The sequence below is a fragment of the Acinonyx jubatus genome, chromosome X (assembly GCF_027475565.1).
Source record: "Acinonyx jubatus isolate Ajub_Pintada_27869175 chromosome X, VMU_Ajub_asm_v1.0, whole genome shotgun sequence".
Classification (NCBI taxonomy): Eukaryota; Metazoa; Chordata; class Mammalia; order Carnivora; family Felidae; genus Acinonyx; species Acinonyx jubatus.
Window position 1 is genome coordinate 38,257,143 of NC_069389.1, and position 22,607 is coordinate 38,279,749.

General features: G+C 43.3%; 1 protein-coding gene across 2 annotated transcripts in view; it reads right to left on the minus strand.

Annotated features, from left to right (window-relative positions):
- Nucleotides 1–21,099, minus strand: part of EFHC2 (EF-hand domain containing 2) — a 200,531-nt gene extending 179,432 nt beyond the window's left edge. The window contains exon 1 of one of the 2 annotated variants that reach the window (XM_053202258.1): nt 20,975–21,099. In XM_053202258.1, coding sequence (XP_053058233.1) covers nt 20,975–21,016 — 42 coding nt within the window. In that variant the 5' untranslated portion in view covers nt 21,017–21,099. The remainder of the gene's footprint in view (nt 1–20,974) is intronic. The other variant, XM_053202257.1, reaches the window with a different exon arrangement.
- Between the last annotated feature and the right edge of the window lie 1,508 nt (nt 21,100–22,607).

Genomic DNA, 22,607 nt, shown 5'->3' on the forward strand with positions numbered 1-22,607 from the left:
TTTTTAAATGTTTATTTTTGAGACAGCGAGACAGGCAGACTGTGAGTGGGGGAGGGGCAGAGAGAGAGTGGGAAACACAGAATCCGAAGCAGGCTCCAGGCTCCGAGCTGTCGGCACAGAGCCCGATGCGGGGCTCGAACTCACGAACCTTGAGATCATGACCTGAGCCGAAGAAGGACACTTTACCGACTGAGCCACCCGGGCGCCCCAGTACTTAATACTTTGATGTACATTAACAACAACCTACTTTTCTGTGTTTTTGAGGTTAATGGAACGTATAATCTAGAATTACTAAAACTATCATTCTTAGATATTCCTGCTTCATCAGGTTTGAGACTGGTCAGCTTCTGCCTTCATGACATATTTATTTTAAGAATTCATTTTCTCTTTTCTTGTTTTCTGTACTTTTATAGAGAAAAAAAAAGTCACTCAGTAGATGCTGTGAACCTCCCAGAGAAAATAACAACAAAATTGCCTCAGGTATAGTGGGATCTTAGGGCTCAGGAAAATAAGAGCATGAAAGCTACCATTACTTATTAATAAAGCTAAATCACTCAAAGAAACCCCAAATGTAAAAACAAAAAAGCCAAGTCAAGGAAACTTCAAACATTTTTTAAGCTAATTTTCCTCTCTTTCCAAACCTAACTTGGAAAATTGTCGTGCTCATGACTCTTAGCCATCAGCTCAGCTCAATATAATAATAAGATTGGTGTTACATGTGTAACATTGGCATGTGTGTGCATGCGTGTGTGTGTGTGTGTGTGTATTTATTCTGAGAGGGAGAGAGAGCGAGCGAGCACAAGCAGGGGAGGGGCAGAGAGAGAGAGAGAAAGAAAATCCTAAGCAGGCTCTATGCTGTCACTGCAGAGCCCAACGCGGGGCTCAATCCCACAAACCTGAGCCAAAAACCAAGAGTTGGACGCTCAACAGACTGAGCCACCCAAGCATCCTGGTTTTACATATTTAATAATGTATTTAAATCAGTAGAGTGGAAAATAAAATTTAAGTCAGTAAGATCTAAAGAGATGCACAGCCCCTTCCTCAAAAAACTCTGATATTTTTTCCCTAAATAATTAAACCCCAAGCACCAATCAGTAAAAACAATTCTAATGACTTCCCCAAAAGTCAGGTAAAACTGTCAGCTTATTGTAGTTGATTAGTACATCCACTCCCAAATTGCTTCTCCCTTGCTGGTCTCCTCTTGGAAGCCAGGAAAGACAAAACACTCCACTTGTTTCCTCAGCCTCCTTTTCAGAAGTCTGTTCTGGGAGTCTGGAAAAGGCTTTTTTTCCACTTGAGCCAAGGGACAAATGCAAGTGACGCTGCTCCTAGCTCACCTTTTCTTGCCTTGAGATGCGTATGTGATGGCTGGAGCTACAGCAGCCCCGTTGAGATCATGAGGAGAAAGGTGGGGAGGATCCCAGAGATGCTGGCTCAAAGTGGAGCCTTTAAATGAATGCCAGCAGCCACCTACCTCCAGACTGCCTGCTTGGTGAAAAAAATAAATCCCTGCTTGCTCTAAGCCTCTATGGGTCAAGTCTTCCATTATTCACAGTAGAAAGCATTACAAACTAATACATTTAGTTTCCGAAAGTTGTGCTTGAATGTTTTGGGTTTTTTTTAAAACAGAATAAGATTATTAAGTGATCCAACCGGTAATTTTCTTTATACATTGACAAAAATAAACCTCTTCTCAAACTTTGAGCACAAAAAATAGAAGGAAAATTTATCACCTTCGCTGACTTAAGGGATCTACTGGGGAGAAATTCTAGAATTTATGAAGAGGGCACCTGGTTCCACTGATGAGACTAGAAGAATAGAAAAGCTAAAAGCATCTGTGAGTGGTATACACACGGGCAATGTATCTGGAGATGGAAACCAGGAGCTCATGACCTGGCCCAGTACCTTCTTTAAGGATATTATGGAAGAAAGTATACCTCAAGGGTAAAATCAGGGAGTTGTTCATGGATGGAGGTTCATGAGTGTGAGAGCCGGTGTGTGCATGCGTTCTCACGTGCGCGTGTATGTGCGCTGGGGGTAGGGAGGCTGAAGTGAGCTCTTCCTAACTGCCAAGTTCAGCACTCCTGTAGTAACACACCATCTAGAACGGCATCCTAGGCAAGCTGAGGGTCCAAGAGGACGGCACCAAAAAAAAAAAAAAAAAAATCAAAGAACCTGCAACACAGCACAAGAGTCACATCTGACTTCCCACCCCCTCCCCAACAATCTGACAATAGTATTTAAAAATGGGAAAGGTATAGAGACCTGAACAGAAGCGAGGTTTCTATGCTTCATTCCACGTAAGTCACACATATATACTATGAAATCCAGAACAACCACTAGGGAAACTATGCTAAGAGATACACTTGGGGTGCTCGGGTGGCTCAGACGGTTAAACATCAGACTCTTCGATTTCGGCTCAGATCATGATCTCACGGTTTCCGGAGTTTGAGCCCTGCATCAGGCTCTCTGCTGTCAGCACAGAGCCCGCTTTGGATCCTCTGTCCTCCTCTCTCTCGGTCCTTCCCCCTCTCTCTCTCTCTCTTGCTCTCTCAGACACAAAAATAAACATTAAAAAATATTTTTAAAAAACGAGATACACTCAACATAGTGACTTGACAATTCTACACATCACGAAACTGTCACCACAGTTAAGCGTGGTCACCATGTCATCCCTGTGACTTATTTATTTTACAAATGGAAGTTTGTACCTGTCAGTCACTATACTGTATACCAGAAACTAATATAACATTGCATGTCAACTATACTTCCATAATAAAAAATTTTTGGAAGCTATATATCCAAAAATACTATAAATAAATCAAGATGGAATCCTAAAAAAAAAAAAAAAAAAAATGTTTCAGTGTCTCATGGGAAAAGAAGAGAGACAAAGGAAAGAAACAAACAATATATCAGACATAAGCATTAACACATCAATAATCAGCTTAAGTGTAAATGACGTAAATACAGTAATCAAAAGAGATTTGCAGGGTGCATTTATAAAGCATCACCAACTACTTGCTATTCACAGGAAACGGATTTCAAATTCAAGGACGTAAGTCAGCTGAAAGTAAAGAATATGAAAAAAAGACACGCCAGGCAAATACCAATTGTAAGACAGCAAAAGCGGCTATATCAATACCTGATACACTAGACTGCAGGGCAAAGAGAATTACTAGAGAAAATAGAGACATTTACAAGGATAAAAGAATCGATCCACCAGAAAGACACAACAAAGTTAGATGTGTGTGCACCAAACAACAGCGCCTCAAAATGGGTGAAGCAAAACTGATAAAGTTAAGAGGAGAAATAGACAAATCCACAGTTAGAGTTGGGGACCGCAACCAACACATATGACCAACGACAGCAGGATACATACTCTTCTCAAGTGCGCCTGGAACATTCACCAACACAGACCGTATCCCGGACCCTAAGAGCAGCTTTGGCAAATTTAAAAGAGTTAAAATCATAACCGCTGTATTCTCTGCTGATAATGGAATCAAACTAGAAATCGAGAACAGAAAGACAACAGGGAAAAAAAATCTCCAAATATTTGAAAATTCAACAACACTTTTAAATAGTGTATGGGTCAAAGAGGGAATCTCAAAAGTAAGTTTAGAAAACACACGGAACTGAAAGAAAATGAAAATACAACCTATCAAAATATGTGGGATGCAGCTAAAACAGCGTTGAGGAAATTTAGCACTAAATACTGGTGTCAGGAATTAGGAAAGGTCTTGGGCGCCTGGGTGGCTCAATGGGTGAAACGTCCGACTTCAGGTCAGTTCGTGATCTCATGCTTTGTGGGTTCGAGCCCTGCGTCAAGCTCGGTGCTGATGGCTCGGAGCCTGGAGCCTGCTCGGGATTCTGTGTCTCCCTCTCTCTCTGCCCCTCCCCTGTTCATGCTCTCGGTCTCTCAAAAATAAATAAGCATTAAAAAAAAAAAAGAAGAAAGAAAAAGAAATGAAGAAAGGTGTCAAATCAATACCCTACGTTCCTACTTCGAGAAACTAGAAAAAGAACAGTGAAATAAAAGCAAGCACAAAGAAGGAAATAATAAAGATTAGAGCAGAAATCAGTGAAACTGATAAAAATAGGAAAACAGAGAAACATCCATCAAATACAAAATTTGTTCTTCAAAAAATACTTATTAGTGGGGTGCCTGGGTGGCTCAGTCGGTGAAGCATCTGACTCTGGCTCGGGTCATGATCTCGCGGTTCGTGGGTTTGGGCCCCGTGTCGGGCTCTGTGCTGACAGCTCAGAGTCTGGAGCCTGTTTCAGATTCTGTGTCTCCCTCTCTCTCTCTGTCCCTCCCATGCGTGTGCACGTGCACTCGCTCTCTCTCAAAAATAAATTTAAAAAATTTTAAAACAAAATAATAAAAAAATACATATTAGTAAAACTAATCTCTAGCAAGACTGAAACATTATTAAAAAAGAGTTAAGATACAAATCACCAATATAAAAATGAAATAGGGGTTATCTTCACAGATGCCATGGCCATTAAAAAGATAATGAGGGAACACTCTGACCAACTTTACGCACATAAATTCAACAACTTGAAAAAACGGAACCAGGGCACCTGGGTGGCTCGGTCAGTTGAGTGTCCGACTCTTGATTTCAGCTCAGGTCACGATCCCAGGATTGTGGGATGGAGCCCTGCGTCGGGCTCCGTGGTGAGCAAAGAGCCTGCTTAGGATTCATTCTCATTCTCTCTCTCTCTCTCTCCCTCCCCCTCTGCCCCTTTCCCCAGCTTGTGCTCTCTCTAAAATAAAAAAAATAAAATAGGGGTACCTGGGTGGCTCAGTCGGTTGAGTGTCCGACTTCAGCTCAGGTCATGATCTCACACTCCGTGAGTTCGAGCCCCGCAACGGGCTCTGTGCTGACAGCTCGGAGCCCGGAGCCTGCTTCGGATTCTGTGTCTCCCTCTCTCTCTGCCCCTCCCCCACTCACACTCTGTCTCTCTCTGTCTCTCTCTCTCTCACAAATAAATAAACATTAAAAAAAATTTTTTTAATAAAATAAGTGGAACCAATTTCTCAAAACCATAAACTACCAAATACAGTCAAGATGAAATAATCTGAATAGTAACCTCTAAAGAGCCTGAATTTATAGGGTACCTGGGTGGCTCAGTCAGCTGAGTGTCTGACTTCAACTCAGGTCATGATCTCAGGGCTTGTGAGTTCGAGCCCCACACTGGGCTCTGTGGTATCAACACGGAGCCCACTTCACTTCCTGTCTGCCTCTCCCTCTGCCCCTCCCCAGCTCCTGCTTTCTGTCTCAAAAATAAATAAAAACATCAAAAAAAAAAAATTAAAACATGCAAAAAAATTTAAAAATCAATTAATAAAGAGCCTGAATTTATAACTAATAGCCAAAACACAATAATAAATAACTAAAGCCAAAAAGCAACCCCTATGCCCCGCTGGCTTTACTGGAGAATATTTAAACAAAAATTAGCACCAATTTTGTACACTGTCTTCCTGAAAATAAAGAGGAGGGAAGTCTCCCCAATTCATTTTATTAAGTCAGTATTATCTTGATACCCAAACCGGAGAAACAGTTCAAAAAAAAAAAAAAAAAAAAAACTACAGACCAAAATCTCTCATGAACATAAATGAAAAAAATCTGCCACAAAGAAAAAAAAAAAAAAAAAGCAAACGGAGCCTGGCACTGTATAAAAGGAATTATACACTATGACCATGGGATATTTGTTATGCGAGGCTGGCTAACATTCGGAAAAAAAAAAAAAAAATCAATGTAATCTATCATATCAACAAATAGAAAACTCAAATGTTAATATCAGTTAATACAGGTTAAACACATCCGATAAAATCCAACACCCATTCATGATAAAGACCCCCCCCCCCCGCAAAAGTTAAGAATACAGGGGAATGATTTGATAAAGGGCATCCACAAAAAAACCTATAGCTAACATCATACTTCATAGTGAAAGACTAAATGTTCTCCCAAGATCAAGAACAAAGGAAAATGGGTGATGGGCATTGAGGAAGGCACTTGTTGGGATGAGCACTGGGTGTTATATATGTAAGGTCACGGATCATGGGAATCTACTCCCGAAGCCAAGAGCACGCTGTCTACACTGTATGTTAGCTAACTTGACAATAAATTATATAAAAAAAAATAATAAAGTCAAATTTTAAATTAAATTTTTTTTAAAGAACAAAAAGCAAGAATGTCTGCTCTCATACTCTGATTCAACACATTATTAGAAGTTCTACCCACCATGAAAGGCAAAAAAAAAGTAATAATGAAGGGATACTAGATGGGAAAGGAAGAAAAGGAATTGTCCCTATTTGTAGGTGACAAGATTGTTTATGTAAAAAACAATTCACGGAATTTACAAAAAAAAAAAATTCCTCCAACTAATAATCGAATTCAGCAGGGTCACAGGATGCAAATCGACACACAAAAAGTCAATCATGCTTCTATATACTAATGCTGGACATATGAAACAAATTTATTTTTTTAAGTTTATTTCTTTATTTTGAGAGAGAGAGAGTGCACAGGAGGTACAGAGAGAGAATCCCAAGCAGGCTCCACACTGTCAGCACAGAGCCCGATGCCAGGCTTAAACTCATGAACTGTGAGATCATGACCTGAGTCCTAATCAAGAGTTGGTCAAATTAACCAACTGAACCACCCAGGCACCCCATGAAACTGAAATTTAAGACACGATGTCATTTACATTCTCTCCAGAGAAAAATGAAATAGGAAGCACATACAGGATCTGTGGGTTGAAAAGTACAAAATGCTGGTGAAAAAAATCAAAGACAACCTGAAGAAATGGAGAGACGTAGCAGGCTCATGGATTGGGAGACTCTACGTAGTAAAGATGCCAATTCTCCCCAAAATGATCTAGAAGTTTACTGCAATTCCTATCAAAATCCCAGCAAAGTTATTTGTAGACACAGACAAGTTTATTCTCAAATTCCTACGGAAGGTACGGGCTCTAGACCCAGAAGGTACTTATGAAAGAAAAGCGGAAGGAATCACTATACCTGATATTAAGGTTTACTGTATTACCATAGTGATCAAAACGGTAGGATTGGCAAGATGGACACATAGACCAACAGAACAGAATAGAGTTTTTACAAAGGTGCAAAGCACAATTCAATAGAGGAAGGATAGCCTTTTCAACAAATGGTGGAGTAATTAGATAACCGTGGCCAAAATGAAATGGATCATGACCTAAACATCACACCGTATACAAAAATCAACTCGAAATGGATCACAGCCTTGAACAGAACATGTCAAACTATGAAAATTTTAGGAAAAAACATAGGAGAAAATCTTCAGAATCCAGAGCTGGGCAGAGAGTTCTGAGACTTAACGTCAAAAGCCTGATCCATAAAAAGAAAAATTGATAAATTGGACCTCATCAAAATTAGAAACTTTTTTGCTATGCAAAGAGACAGTTAACGGGATGAAAAGACAAGCTACAGACTGGGAGAAAATATGTGCAAACCACATCTTAGATGAAGGGCTAGTATCTAGAATATATAAAGAATTCTCAAAGCTCAACAGTGAAAACACAATCCAATTAGAAACAGGCAAAAGATATAAACAGACATTTCACCAAGGTGGATACACAGATGGAAAATAAGCACATGAAAAGATATTCAACTCATACATAAGCCATCAGAGAAATGCCAATTTAAGCCCACAGTCCGATATCCCTACACTGCCTATCAGCTAAAATAAAAAATAGTGACAACACTAAATGCTGACGAGGATGTAGACAAACTACATCACTCACGTGCTGCTCTTGGGAATGTGAAATGGTACACACACTCTCAAAATTAGCTTGGTAAGTTTGCTTTTGTTTTTTTATAAAACTAAACATGTAATTACCGTATGACCCAGCAATTGCACTCTTGGACGTTTCTCTCAGAAAATGAGCACACGTGGGGGCGCCCGGGGGGGCTCAGTCGGTTGGGCGTCCAACTTCGACTCAGGTCATGATCTCACGGTTTGTGATTTCGAGCCCCGCGTCGGGCTCTGTGCTGACACCTCAGAGCCTGGAACCTGCTTCAGATTCTGTGTCTCCCTCGCTCTCTGCCCCTCCCCCGCTTGTACTCTGTCTCTCGCATTGTCTCAGCAATAAACATTAAACAAAATTTTTTTTTAAAGAAAGAAATGGAGAACAGATTAGTGGTTGCCAAGAGTCAGAGATATCAGCATGGGGGGTGGGGGAAGGGAGTTGGCAGTTGATGGGAAGGATGTGGGTGGGGGTGGGTGGGGTTATCAAAGGGCAACAGGACGGATCCCTGTGATGGTGGAACTGGTCTGTATCTTCCCTGTCCGGGTGACCACAGCAACCTACACATGTAATGAAACGTATAGACTAAATGCACAGACGCAAATGAGTAGAAGTAAAGCTGGGGAAACCTTTTACCTTCTAATGTTTGTTTATTTATTTTTGAGGGGGGGAGCGGAGAGAAAGAATCCCAAGCAGGCTTCGCACTGTTAGCACAGAGCCCAACATGGTCCTTGAACTCATGTACTGTCAGATCATGACCTGAGCCAAAATCAAGAGTCCGGACGCTTAACCCACTGAGCTACCCAGGCGCCCGAAGATGGGGAAATCTTAAGATCCGTGGGTTATCGGAACGTTACTATCTGGTTGTGCTATTATACCATAGTTTTTTGCAAAATGTTACCAATGGGAAACTGAGTAAAGGGTACACGGGATCCCTCTTAGAACTACACGTGAACTATTATTTCTTAGAACTACACGCGAATCTAGAATTTCCTCAGCAAAAATTTCAATTAACAATAAAACCAAGGAGAGGGTCCACTTCCCTTGGTGACTAGGAAACATCCCACACAGGTGCCTTTGTATAAAGCATGAAGTATGAACATGAACACAGATGAGCAATAAAGGATTTAAGTCTCCCCAAAATGAGATGGAAATAGTCCCATAAATGATAAAACCACCATTTCCGTTTCAACTGCCAAACTCATGTGATGAGCAACAGGTAGTCTAACTTAACTGTAAGCCATGTGAACCGACCTGTTCGCCCCCAAAACTCTAGGTACGGTGACCATCCCCTCCTTGGGGATGAAGCACAGGGTTAGTTTGGCCTTCAGCTGGCCACGCCCGTCACTTTGTCACAGTAGAGCATTTCCAGGTTGAATTCAGGTATCTGAGGGCCTGGTTAATGAGGGAGGGAGTGAAAATGCCCACCTCCCACTTCCTTATGCTTCGGGGACGCCCTCCCCTCCAGAGCGGGCTCTGCCCTCTCTACGGCTATAGTCACAGGATAAACTTCTCAGGAAGTGGCCCAAGAAATCCCTTTACATTTGCACTCGTGAGGATCTAGAATCCTGTCGTCGGGTGACTGGCCTCTTAAGGGGCCCTGCCTAAATGAATGCTCAGGGGGAAATGTGCGGCTTCCAGAAAAAGCCAAACTGGAGGCCAACGAGGAAGAGAGAAGTGTCCCTCTGCATGGCACAACGGGCCACAGGAGAGGCTTTGAGTCACAACTTGTACCTGACATTTTCATGCTCTCCCGGCCGCTTTGTGGAAGCCCATTTAAGCCACAAAAGCCAAGGACTTTCTTCCCCGCTTATATTTACTGTTGCTAAAATAAGAAATGCTCTGGTCCACAGCGGAAGACACAAGCAAGAAGCTAATTCCGGAGACGATTCTCCCAAACTGCGACGATGCCTTCGGGCTTTTAGGCATGGCTGCTACAGGTGCACAGAGGCAATCGACACGCACCTTCTAAGGGTAAGGAAAGGCGACCTGAAGAGCAATCGAGCACAGTCTCTTCGGTCAGCCGAGGAATGTCACGATCACACATAAAGAACGCAAAACACAACACAGGCGACAAGCCAGTGAATGGGTGGTGTGGACACCATAGGTGCGTTGAGGGATGTGCAGATGGAGAGAGGGCTCCTACTGAAATGGTCAGGGAAGGCTTTAATGAGAAGCGGGCAGTAGAGCCAACCCGCGGGGGAAGGCTACGATCCAGATGGGAAGAGGAAAGGGAGTGACAGGATGGAGGCAAATTGTTTAAATTATTATTATAATTACTTTAAAAACGTCGGGGCGCCTGGGTGGCTCAGTCGGTTGAGCTTCCAACTTTGGCTCAGGTCATGATCTCACGGTCCGTGAGTTCGAGCCCCGCATCGGGCTCTGTGCTGATGGCTCGGAGCCTGGAGCCTGCTTTGGATTCTGTGTCTCCCTCTCCCTCTGCCCTTCCCCCACTCAAAAATTAATAAACATTTAAAAAAAATAATGGAGTGGTTTAATAATTAAGTCCAAAATATAGCCAAAGGACAGACCATGAGTATGCTGGTTTAACTGGAGTATTAGGCTTGCTTTCCACTATGGAGAGGAAGACTGGTAAGAAAAAAACAGTATTGTTTGAATTTTTTACCATAATGGTATACTCGTGTGTTACCTGTATATGAAAACACACAAACAAAGGGGCCCCTGGGTGGCTCAGTTGCTTAAGCGTCCGACTCTTGATTTCAATTCAGGTCATGATCTCATGGTTCATGAGCTCGAGTCCCACGTAGGGCTCCGCACTGACAGCACAGAGCCTGCTTGGAATTCTCTCTCTCACCCTCTCTCTCTCTGTGCCTTCCCAACTACCTCTCTCTCAGAATAAATAAACTTAAAAAAAAAAAACACAAAAATATTTTAAAGAAAGGGATGCTAAGGCTGAGGAGGCATCTAGACTCACAGGTATCGAGTCTGTGGCTGGTGTGGCAAAGTTTGTGAGCTCCCCAAAGCCATTATTTACTGCTTTTTGTCTTTCCCAGGTCCAAAAATAGATGGTGAAAAATCAAGTTCCCAATACCCCTTTGGCAAAGGAGACCGTGTGACTCAAGATGTAAGGGGGAAATCTACTGGGGGTGGGGGGTGGGCAACACTTTGTTTTCTGATATAAGAGTCTTTTTTGCCTCCCTCTCCTTCCTACTGGTCTTGAACATGGTTATGAGAAGTTGTGATGGCTGGAGCTGAAGCAACCACCTGGCAACCATGAGGCCACAGAGCCGGGAAAGCAAAGCCAACCTTCTAATGATGACAGAACGGAGAGATAAAAAGAGTCTGAGCCCTTCATGACATTCATCAGCCACTGACCAAACCTAAAACCGCCACACCCCTAGAGTTCTTCCAATGAGAAAAATCGATTTGGCTTAAGCCACTGTGAGTCAGGTATTCTGTCAAGGAGAGAGCCCAAAGGATCTCTCCCAAGTGACACAGCTATAAAGCCCAGAACAGAATACAAAAGCGACCAAAGTTACATGTTTGATTCCCGAAGAGGCAGAGTGACTCTGATTCCCGAGCCCCAAATGAACAGTTAGGAATAGCGCTGGATATCTCCCATCGGTCTGTCCAGCGATTCCTTGCCACCGATTCCTTTCTTTGGCTATTTATTTTCTAACCATTTTATTGAATTATAGTTTCTATACCATAAAGCTCACCCATTTAAAATACACAACTCAATGGAGTTTAACTACAATTACAAAGTTGTGCAAAGTTAGAAACACTTTCATCATCCCCAAAAGAAACCTCATTCCCATAAGCCCTCACTCCCATTTATCCCCTCCTCCCCCCGCCCACTGGCCTAGGCAACCAACCACTCATCTACTTTCTGCCTCTACAGATTTGCATATTTTGCACCTGTCACATAAATGGGATCATACAACACGCAGTCCTTTGCATACGGTGTGCAGTGTGTTTGTGAGGTTCATTCATGCCGTAGCACGTGTCAGATTGTTTAAATATTTATTTTGAGAGAGTGCGAGAGAGGGAGGGGCAGACGGAGAGGGAAAAAAAAAAGAGAATCCCAAGCAGGCTCCACGCTGTCAGCACAGAGCCTAACATGAGGCTTGATCTCATGAACCGGGAGATCAAGAACCTGAGCCAAAATGAAGAGTCGGATGCTTAACTGACTGAGCCCCCCAGGAGCCCCATGTATCGTTAGTTTTGTAGCCGAATAATATTCCATTGGATGGATAGGCCACATTTTATTTATCCGTTCATCAGCTGACGGACATCTGGCTTATTTCTACATTTTGACCATTACGAATAATGTTGTTATAAACGTTCATGTTCCCTTTTTTCTTTTTTTTGTAGATACAGGTTTTCTTTTCTCTTGGGTATACACCTGGGCGTGCTACATCATATAGTAACTCTAGGTCTACTTTTTATGTTTTATTTATATTTCAGAGAGAGAGAGAGAGAGAGAAAACGCATGACAGAGCATGAGCAGGGGAGGGGCAGAGAGAGACGGAGACAGAATCCGAAGCAGGCTCCAGGCTCTGAGCTGTCAGTAGAACCCGACACAGGGCTCAAACCCATGAGCAGCGAGATCATGACCTAACCCGAAGTCGGATGCTTAACTGATAGAGCCACCCAGGCACCCCAGTAACTATCCGTTTCAACTTTTGTCAAACCGCAGACCTTTCCATGGCAGCAACACGATTTTATATTCCTACCAGCAACACGCGAGGATTCCAGTATCTCCACATCTGTCACCACTTGTTACTGTCTTTTTTTGTTATACCCGTCCTAGGCGGTATAGAGTAATAATAGCGCACCGGGGCTCTGATTTGCATTTTCCTAATGACTACTGATATTGAGCATCCTTCCATGGGTTCACTGGCTATTTGGAAAGGTTTTCTGAAGCAAGGTCTATTCAGATCCTGTGCTCATTTTTAGATATATGAGATGTAAGTCCCTCATCACATATATACTTTGCAGGTATTTTCTCCCATATTGTAGGCAGCCTTTTTACTTTTTCAGTCGTTTCTTTTGAAGCACAACTTTGGCTATTTATTGCAGCAATACTCATGATAGCAAAAGACTGGGGAAAAAAATGCAACTACACATCAAAAGGGGATGCGTTGAGTAAACTCTGGTATGTGCACACAACAGAGGACTACGCAGCTGCGAATGGGGTATACACCATTATAATTTGCTGTTTTAAAACAAAAAAAATAAAAAATGGAAGTTTTGGGTTAAGTCACTTAGAGAGAGAAGGGGGGAGATAGCAAGATTAAAGGAACAGGGATAAAAGCTGTACTTGTCTAAATGCACCTCACTTTGTAAATTTGACTTTGAAACCCTATAAACGTTTTCATTTTACACCATAATAAAACAAAGTTCTTAAAGTTAAAAAGCAACAGCAAAACAGAACAAACAAACCTAACTGGGTACTGAGCTGGTGACCTAACCATAATTATCAGGAATCATTTCAGTGAAATTAAAACCCACTGGGGCACCTGGGCGGCTCGGTCAGTTAAGCGTCAGACTTCGGCTCAGGTCATGATCTTGTGGTTCGTGAGTTCGAGCCCCACATCGAGCTCTGTGAGGACAACTCGGAGCCTGGAGCCTGCTTCGGATTCCGTGTCTCCCTCTCTCTCTGCCCCTTCCCTGCTCACACTCTGTGTCTCTCTCGGTCTCAAAAATAAACAAACATTAAAAAATTTTTTTTAAAAAAACAATAATTTGGGGCACCTGGGTGGCTCAGTCAGTTAGTTAAGCATCCGACTTTGGCTCAGGTCATAATCTCAAGGTTCACGGGTTTGAGCCCCGTGTAGGGCTCTATACTGATGGCTCAGAGCCTGGAGCCTGCTTCAGATTTTGTGTCTCCTTCTCTCTCTGCTCCTCCCCTACTCGCACTCTGTCTCTCAAAAATAAATGTTAAAAAAAATAATAACTTGACCATACATTCCTAATGCGATATATAAAACAAAACAACTACAAAGATATCTGAAACCATTTCAAAACTCAAATTGTTAATAATGTTATTATTGATCAGGAACTATTATATAGATGTATATCCTTATGGTAGGATAAAGTAAGAAAATAATTATGCTAACATCCTTATGAATCAAGATTCTCAATATAAGTAAAAGATAAATACAGAATCAAAGAAGTTAAATAAAAACCTTATAATCCTTCATTTGCATTGGAAATATCAGTTTGGATTCATGTTGTATTTTATCGTAAAAATGTATGCATATTTTCTAGCCTTGTTTTAAGAGAATGAAATTTCGAGCCACAGGCTGGGAGACAATATTTGCTAAGCACATATCCAACAATGGACTTGTATCCAGAATGTTTAAAGAACTCTCAAAACTCAGGACACCTGGGTGGCTCAGTCGGCTGAGCATCGAACTTTTGATTTCAGCTCAGGTCATGACCTCCAGGTTCGAAGGTTCGAGCCCCACGTTGGACTTTGCGTTGACAGCACAGAGCCTGCTTGGGATCCTGTCTCCCTCTCTCTCTGCCCCGCCTTTACTCAAGCTCTCCCTCTCTCTCTCTCTCTCAAAATAAACTTCAAATAAATAAGTCTTAGGCTAGGTTTTTATTGCTATCGCTTTGCCATATGGTTTCAGTAACTTATTTAACACTGTCAATGTGTTTTCATGGTGTAAACAGCATTAATTAAAATGAATTTACAACCTTCATTTAAAGTAAATCAGCTGAGCCTACTTTTTTTTTTTTCAACGTTTATTTATTTTTGGGACAGAGAGAGACAGAGCATGAACGGGGGAGGGGCAGAGAGAGAGGGAGACACAGAATCGGAAACAGGCTCCAGGCTCTGAGCCATCAGCCCAGAGACCGACGCGGGGCTCGAACTCACGGACTGTGAGATCGTGACCTGGCTGAAGTCGGACGCTTAACCGACTGCGCCACCCAGGCCTCCCGAGCCTACTTTTTAAAAAAGTAAACCCCATCTCAGATTAAAACCGTTATTGAACAGAAATGTATTATGCTGCCTTATGAAATTTTTTAATGTATAAAAAGGAAAGAAACGTAAGTAAGCTAAGCTTGATCGCGTATTTGCTTTTCAAGAAAAACTGGTCATTTTTACTTTTAAATAGGAAGGAAAACGACTTTTGCTCATCCCATGTACCACATATCATACCTTACTAGGGCCCTCTACGGTAGAAACTATAAGAGGATTTTTAGGTCTACTTGGATAAGGGAAACAGGGGAAAGAATCAAGTAGGAAATTTTACAGTAAAGAAAAAGCCCCTAAAGTTTCCTCTCCGATGCTCCCCACCTTCCATTACAGTCGGCATCCTTTGCCGGAAAGGGAAAACCACACAGAGCAGGTAAGTGGACTGAAATCAACAAATCCACGGAAGCTGACTAGCCTTTACAGAGAAGAGACCATTATTACTGGATCATTTCATCAACAATTCATGGATCATGCTATTATACCATGGGCTGTACAAATCACTTGTACACAGGAGTCCCCCCAGAGCTGAAAAGGTAAAAAGATTCAAATCTGGGATGATCACAATGTCTTTGAACTAGATAAAGGTGATCGTCACAAAACATTTGGTGAAGGCATCAAAGGCCACTGAATGGTAGGTACACTTTAAAATTGTTAGTGGTTGGGGCACCTGGGTGGCACAGTCAGTTAAGCGTCTGACTTCAGCCAGGTCACGATCTCGTGGTCCGTGAGTTCGAGCCCCACGTCAGGCTCTGGGCTGATGGCTCAGAGCCTGGAGCCTGTTTCCGATTCTGTGTCTCCCTCTCTCTCTGCCCCTCCCCCGTTCATGCTCTGTCTCTCTCTGTCCCAAAAATAAATAAACGTTGAAAAAAAAATTTTTAATTGTTAGTGGTTAATTTTATATGAATTTTACAGCAATTAATAAAAATCTAACTAGGATCTGTTGAGGCTTCCTAAAGGGTAAGAGACCAGATCTGGCCTGGAAGGAAACTGAACATCTGAATTTAAAATAGAGACAACAGGGGCGCCTGGGTGGTTCAGTCAGTTAAGTGTCCAGTTTCAGCTCAGGTCATGATCTCATGGTTCAGGAGTTCGAGCTCCACGTCAGGCTCTGTGCTGACGGCTCGGAGCTTGGAGCCTGCTTCGGATTCTGTCTCCCTCTCTTTCTGTCCCTCCCCCACTCACACTCTGTCTCAAAAATAAACAAACATTAAAATAAAAAAAATTAAAAAATAAAAAAAAACAAAAAACAGAGACAAGAGAGGCACCTGAGTGGCTCAGCTGGTTGAGTGCCCGGCTTCAGCTCAGGTCATGATCCCACCATTCATTAGTTTAAGCCCCACATCAGGCTCCCTGCTGTCAGCACAGAGCCCACTTTGGATCTTCTGTCCCCCCTCACTACCCCTACCCCTGCTTGTGCTCTCTCAAAAATAAGCATTTGAAAAATTAAAATAAAATAGAGGCAAGAACTGTGGACACCGCTCTAATGAGAGAGTATTTCCCACTCTTTAACCACAATAACAAACAGGTTTTAGTGCAACCTAGTTCACACGCACACGTGTTACAGAAGCAAACGTTCATGAAACAATACTGAACTGTTCCCATGCATCATGCACTACTCATGATTTTTTATTCTTTTCTAGTCCTTTTTTTTTTTTTTTTTAACGCTGGTCATGATTCATTAAATTGGTCTTATAACGTGACTGGCAAACTCCAATGGGCTTGGCGTCAGGTTGAGGGGTTTGCACCTGATGTAGTTTATTTTAAGGCAATCGAATTGACCACGAAGACCATAACCACTAAATCTGTAAGCAGAACTTTGGATCGAGAAAACCCTCCACCTTGTGAATAAAGTGATTGTTTTACTATTATCTTTGTCATTGAGCTAAATTTAAATGGATTTATCTAACATCACATAATGAAGTCAATATGTATACTAGGTATTACGCCTAGTGTGCCCTTCAGCTGTTTTTTACGTGGCTAGTAAATTTCCCCAAGGTGATTTCCTTATAGATTAGTAAATAGGCGTATATTAGTCTAGGTAAAAATAAATTTCAAGATATTGCCCACACCCTTTTGTACGAGAGGCAGGGAGATTCTGAATTTGTTTCATTCTACTGCTGTGAATTCCAATAATTTTGTTTTTCTTCTTAAGGAAACAGTTGCTTCACCATCAATTAGAAATGGACTATTTACAACAAACCCTCCCAAGATGGTAGCAGGATAGCTTCATACAAAAAACACAAAGTGTACTCATTATTCATTAGGGGCATTCAGGATCAGCTATACAAATTTCTGTCCAAAATTCCGTGGAAAAGATTTTCAGCTCTGGCTGGAAATGTCCTTTTTAAGACCCTATTATTTTGAACAATATACCGGGAATTCTCTTAGCTCAAAATAAACCCAGCCTGTAAATTGTTGGCAAAATATACCGTGGGTCTGGAATTTAGCTGTGACCTTTCCCTAAGGTTTTCAATTAGTTCACATCCGAACAATTTCAATGTCATCAATGTGTACAAATGCGTATATTTTAGAAATACTTCTCGTATTTCAGAGAAAGAAGTATAGGATGCACATCGCCTAGCTGTGGGCAGCAATCAATCAATTGCTCACGACTGACTACCAGCAGCTAATTAAGGGGAGAAACAAGTTCCTTTTTTAATTTCTAAGAAAAGCAGGGAAAGTTAGCTTGTGTTAGAATTTTAAACCCAAACAACCAGTAATTATGCTATCTCCAGGAGGCCAAGGTTTTTCTCTTGACAACTGAATTCAGCATGCAAGACTCTGTAATAGGCAAGAGGTGGGGACTGATTAAAAACAGGGCGGGGGGGAGGGGCGGATTTGGCTCTACTGACTTTTTGACCATTCTAGGCACCACACAATGTCTGATCTTTTAACTAAGTACAACTTTTTAAAATAACCACTTTTTGACAACACAATCCGTACCAAGGTTAGTGTAACAATTTTTTTTTAAATGCAGCCATCTGATTTGGACACAGACAAGGACGCCCAATATACAAATAGTGATTTCTTAAATGACAGCCCGAGGTACCTAGTAAGTATATGGTCATTCCCTAAAACGCGCGCGCGCCCGCGCGTGCTCGCACGCACACGCTCCTACTGGTCTGAGGCATCAAGTAAATACTTTTTTTCAAATACACTAGCGCATCTAGAAGCGGACCCACGTGTATTTGGATCCCTATGGCAGAGAAGTAGAGAAACTGTGTTAAAAAGACAAGACAGCAGGCCCTAAATGGAGCCGATCATGCTAAGCCCCAGGTCACGAACTGAAACTTAACTTACAGTTTGGGCTATCCCAGAAAGAGAATCTTAAACCAGCCAATCATGAATCTCCCGATCAGCACTAGTTACGTAATCTGCCACCCCGTAAAAAGAAAATAACTTAATGGTAACCAATTCAATTTTTGCCTAGTATAACGTTCCCCTTCTGCCTATGAAACGTCTTGGTCCTCCCGGGACAGCTCTTCGGAGCTCTTTTCTGTCTGCTCAACTGGATGCTGTCCATTCACGAATCAATTGAATTGTATCCTTGAACAAATGGTTCTGGGTCAACTGAATATCCATATGGGAAAAAATACAACCTGACCCCCTACTTCTTTTCTCTCTCTCTCTCTCTCTCTCTCACACACACACACACACACACACACACACACACGGACACATTTTTACTAGTTAGATTAGAAATCTAAATGTCAAAGGTAAGGGGCACCTGGGTGGCTCAGTCGATTAAGTGTCCAACTCTCAGTTTCAGCTCAGGTCACGATCTCCCGGTTTTGAGAGTTCGAGCCCCGTGTCGGGCTTTGCACTGACAGTGCGGAGCCTCCTTGGGATTCTCTCTCTCCCCGACCCTCCTCTGCTCGCACTGTTTGTGTCTCTCTCAAAAATAAATGGACAAACACAAAACTAAATAAATGTGAAAGGTAAAAACAAAATTTCCAACAGATAACACAGAAAAATACCATGAACTTGGCATAAGGAGCACTTTCTTCAAGAGGAAACAAAACCACTAATCTAAAGGAAAAATTACTCATCAAACACACCACTAAGTAAGTGAAAACGCCAACCACAGACCAGAAGAGGTTTGCAACACAGATGTCTGACAGAAAGAGTCCTACCCAAAACCTATAGAAGAAAAAAAGGGGGGGGGAGGGGAGAGGCAACCTAGTAGAAAATTAGACAAGACATACACAGACACTACACAAAAGAGAAATGACCAATAAAGGTGTAAATTCATGCTCAAGTTCCTTAGGAATCAGGTTGGGTGCAGACGGATACTACAGTTTCGCTACACTCGCCGATCAAAATAAGTAAAACGTGAAAGACCAACAATATCGAGTGTTAGAATGTGGAGAGACAGGAACATAAAACGCCAGTGGATATTTAAAACGGCAGACGCACTTTGATAGTGTGTACTAAAGCTGAACGGATAAAAACCGTATGATCTAGCGACTGTACCAACAGACGTGAACAACCTCTTCTTAATAACCCCAAACATACCAAATCTCTTCTCAAGACTAAAAGGAGTATATAAATGTCATACTCACACAATGGAATACTAAAGAGCAATGAAAATGTGCAAATGACCTCCACAGACAGCCGCATAAACAAATCTCACAAACAATACTGAGCTTCAAAAAACTCAAGTCACAAAAGGACACCAGACATTTATGAAAAGCAAACAAAACTTAACTATAGGCACGGGCAGCCAGGATGGTTAACTCTGGACAGTAGGAAAGGGGTAATGACCAGAAAGGCGGATACCTAGGGTTGCCACGTAAAACAGAAGATGTTCAGGGGCGCCTGGGTGGGTCAGTCGGTTAAGCATCCGACTCTCCATTTCGGCTCAGGTTTTGATCTCGCGGTGCAGGAGTTCGAGCCCCGCATCCGGCTCTGCGCTGACAGTGTAGAGCCTGCTTGGGATTCTCTTGCGCTCTCGCTGCTCCCCTCCTGCTCATTGCATGCACCTGCTCGTGTGTGTGTGCGCGCGCGCGCTATCTCTAATAAACTTAAAAATACACATATATAAGATGTTCAGTTAAATTTGAATTTGAGACAAACACAAATAATCTTTTAGTATAAGCAGGTCCCATGCAGTATTAGGGACATATATTTGAATTTGCTAAATCCAGCAACGCCCGGTGAGGGAGAGGCTTTTGGAATACTAGTAATATTTTGTTTCTTGAGGTTCGTTTTGTGATCATCCCATTACTTACAATTTTTATCAAAATTACTCTGACACAGCCTGCTTCTTTACTTCTGGAATTTTTTTTTTTTCATGCCCTGCCTCTCTGGGGTCTGTCTTACCTGTGTGGCTGGCTTCCTCTCAGCAAAGGGCAATGCTAGGCTGGAAGGCCAGCCCCTACCCCCTCAGCCAAAAAAAAAAAAAAAATGCACAAACCATTGCAAGCTGGTCCAGCCAACTGACCCGTGGAGATCAGAATCCGGTGGCCCGAAGCTCCAAAGAAAACTGGGACTTGAAGGACCAACAACTTGGAAAGACACTTCCAAATCCATAAAGTCAAAAGGGTTTATCTCGCCTCCCAATTCCAAACAAAGAGAAAAACACCTCCAAGCTTGGATGCTTCCCGCTATAAAGTTTAGGATCAAATTTCACAGGCCGGTGGAATAAACCGTTTCCTACTTGTCCCCGGCAGCCTCAGAGCGCCAGGTTTCTTCGCTTTAGTAACAGTAACTGTGTTTCTTTCACACAGGGTATATTAAAGTCAGCGCCTAGGCACCTACGCTGTGAAGCCAGGCTGCCTGGAAGAAACCCAATTTCACACTGAAACTGGGTAGCTCCGGCCTGTGAGTGAGTGACTCATCGCTCTGTGCCTCGGTTTCTTCAACTGTAAAATGGGAATAAAGATAATAGCTACGCATCAAATGGCGCGTCGGGTGACTAAAGGACAACACCTGGCACTCCTTAAATGCGTAACGATGATTGTTATCACCGTCACTACCACTGGCTACCTTGGCGGGTCCTGCCAAATAAAGACTCTCCTTATGTATCTAATGTAGTCAAAGCATCCAGATGCCAGTGGAGAGACGGGGAGGGGGACGCAGAGAGTAAGGGTTTCACCAGCCTACAAAGTTTGGTGCGAGTTGTGCCCAATCCACAGGTCGAACAGCAGCGGGAGGGCTGAGTAGGGTCCGGGGAGGTGACCACACCTGGGCCCCAGATTCTGGCCAGGACCTCTGACCTCGGGCGCCCTCACTACTCACATTGCGGTTGAAGCTGTTGCCAGGCAGCAGCGGCAGGGCCATGGCGTCCGAGGGTTAAGGGGCCGAGAAGACGGGGTCCTGCAGGTAGCGGCAGCGTTGTTTAAACCCCCCTTCGTTACCTAGAAACGGGAGGCGGCGTCACGGAAGGAGGAGGAGCTGCAGCAGGCGGGAGCCCTGCGGGAGCGGTAGGGGCGGGGCCGGGCGGAATGGGGCGGGGCCGGGGCGGGGCCGGGCTGGAAGCTTCGCGAGCGCTCCTCCTCCCCCGCCCACCCTCACCCACCCAGCTGAGAGCCGGTCCCCGAGGCTTTGCTCTTCACACGTGCTGTGCGCACAAAGACTGAGACCCACACCGCCCAACCACCCCCCCCCCCCCCCCCCGCCCGCTGCTTTCTCGTTTAACCCGTTAACAGACCTCCGGCTCCTCCGACTCTAACCCCATTGTGTTGCCATTTGCTTATTCAATTTAGTTCAAGCACAAGAAGACTGCAGAAAACAATGGGACATCCGTGTGCTCACGGAAATGCGACACCACTTAATGTTACATTGGCATCAGCTTTTGTTTTGCAGTTAAAACGCTCGAGAAGAATCCAAAACCACACCCTCCACCCCCACCCCATGAAAATCCATTCAGGGGTAACCACCATTCTCAGTCCTTCCCTCTTGTCCTTCCCTCATTTTTATACTTGATTTAAATATCTGTAAGGTGCTCATTCCCCGGTCTAATCAGGGTGCCCAGAGACAGGGGTAGGTGGCACAAAACGCAGCCCTTGTCATTCCGTCATGCACCCAAGATTGCCCAGGCCAGGGGCCTCTTGGAATCCTCTCCCCTTAAGTACAGCCAGCCCCTCCCTGAGTCCTACTGGTTGGACACGTTGTTATCTCTCAGTCACCACCTCCTTTGGCTCAGTCGAGGCCCCATTATTTCCTGCTTGGTTTTCTTTAAAACAACAACCACCAAAAACACCAACTAACTGATCTTGCCTCTAGAGCCATCCTCTTCATAACTGGTGATGCACCTGTTACTCTTCTGCCACAGTATTCTAGCCTTCCCACAGCCTTCAGAAGGCAGTGAAACTCCTTAGCCCCATCAGAGCCTATGTCCGGGGGGTGCCTAGCAATACCCCTCATCCCTTTCTTTGCCCCCCCTCGGCTACTCTAGCTCTGAGAAGCCACTGGCAGTTTCCAAACCAGGCTCTGCGGTTTCTCCCCTGTGGATTTTGTAAATGTCATTATCTGTGAGAAACACCCTTCCTTCCTCTTTTTCGCCTGGGTAACCCCTTCTTATTTTTCAGGACTTGGTTCAGTGGGGGAAAGAGGCATGGAAGGCTTTGCCATTTCTGGGAAATACTCCTTCACCTTCTCCACTCCCCCTCCGCCCCCCCCCCCCGTCTGTATTAGGGTCCCAGTCTCATTGTGGCTTCTGTGGTACTGCGTTGTAATAATACTTGACTCTCTTCAAATGCCAACTTACTCCAGGGCAGGAACTCTATGTCCCGTCCTTTTCTATTCATAGACAATGTTAACCTTAAAAATAAAAGTTATTTTACCACCAAGAATGAGCTTATTCAGGAAAGGCAGAGAATTGCAATTTGGGACATTCTAGCGATGGCACAACCATAAGAAAGTCCAAAAA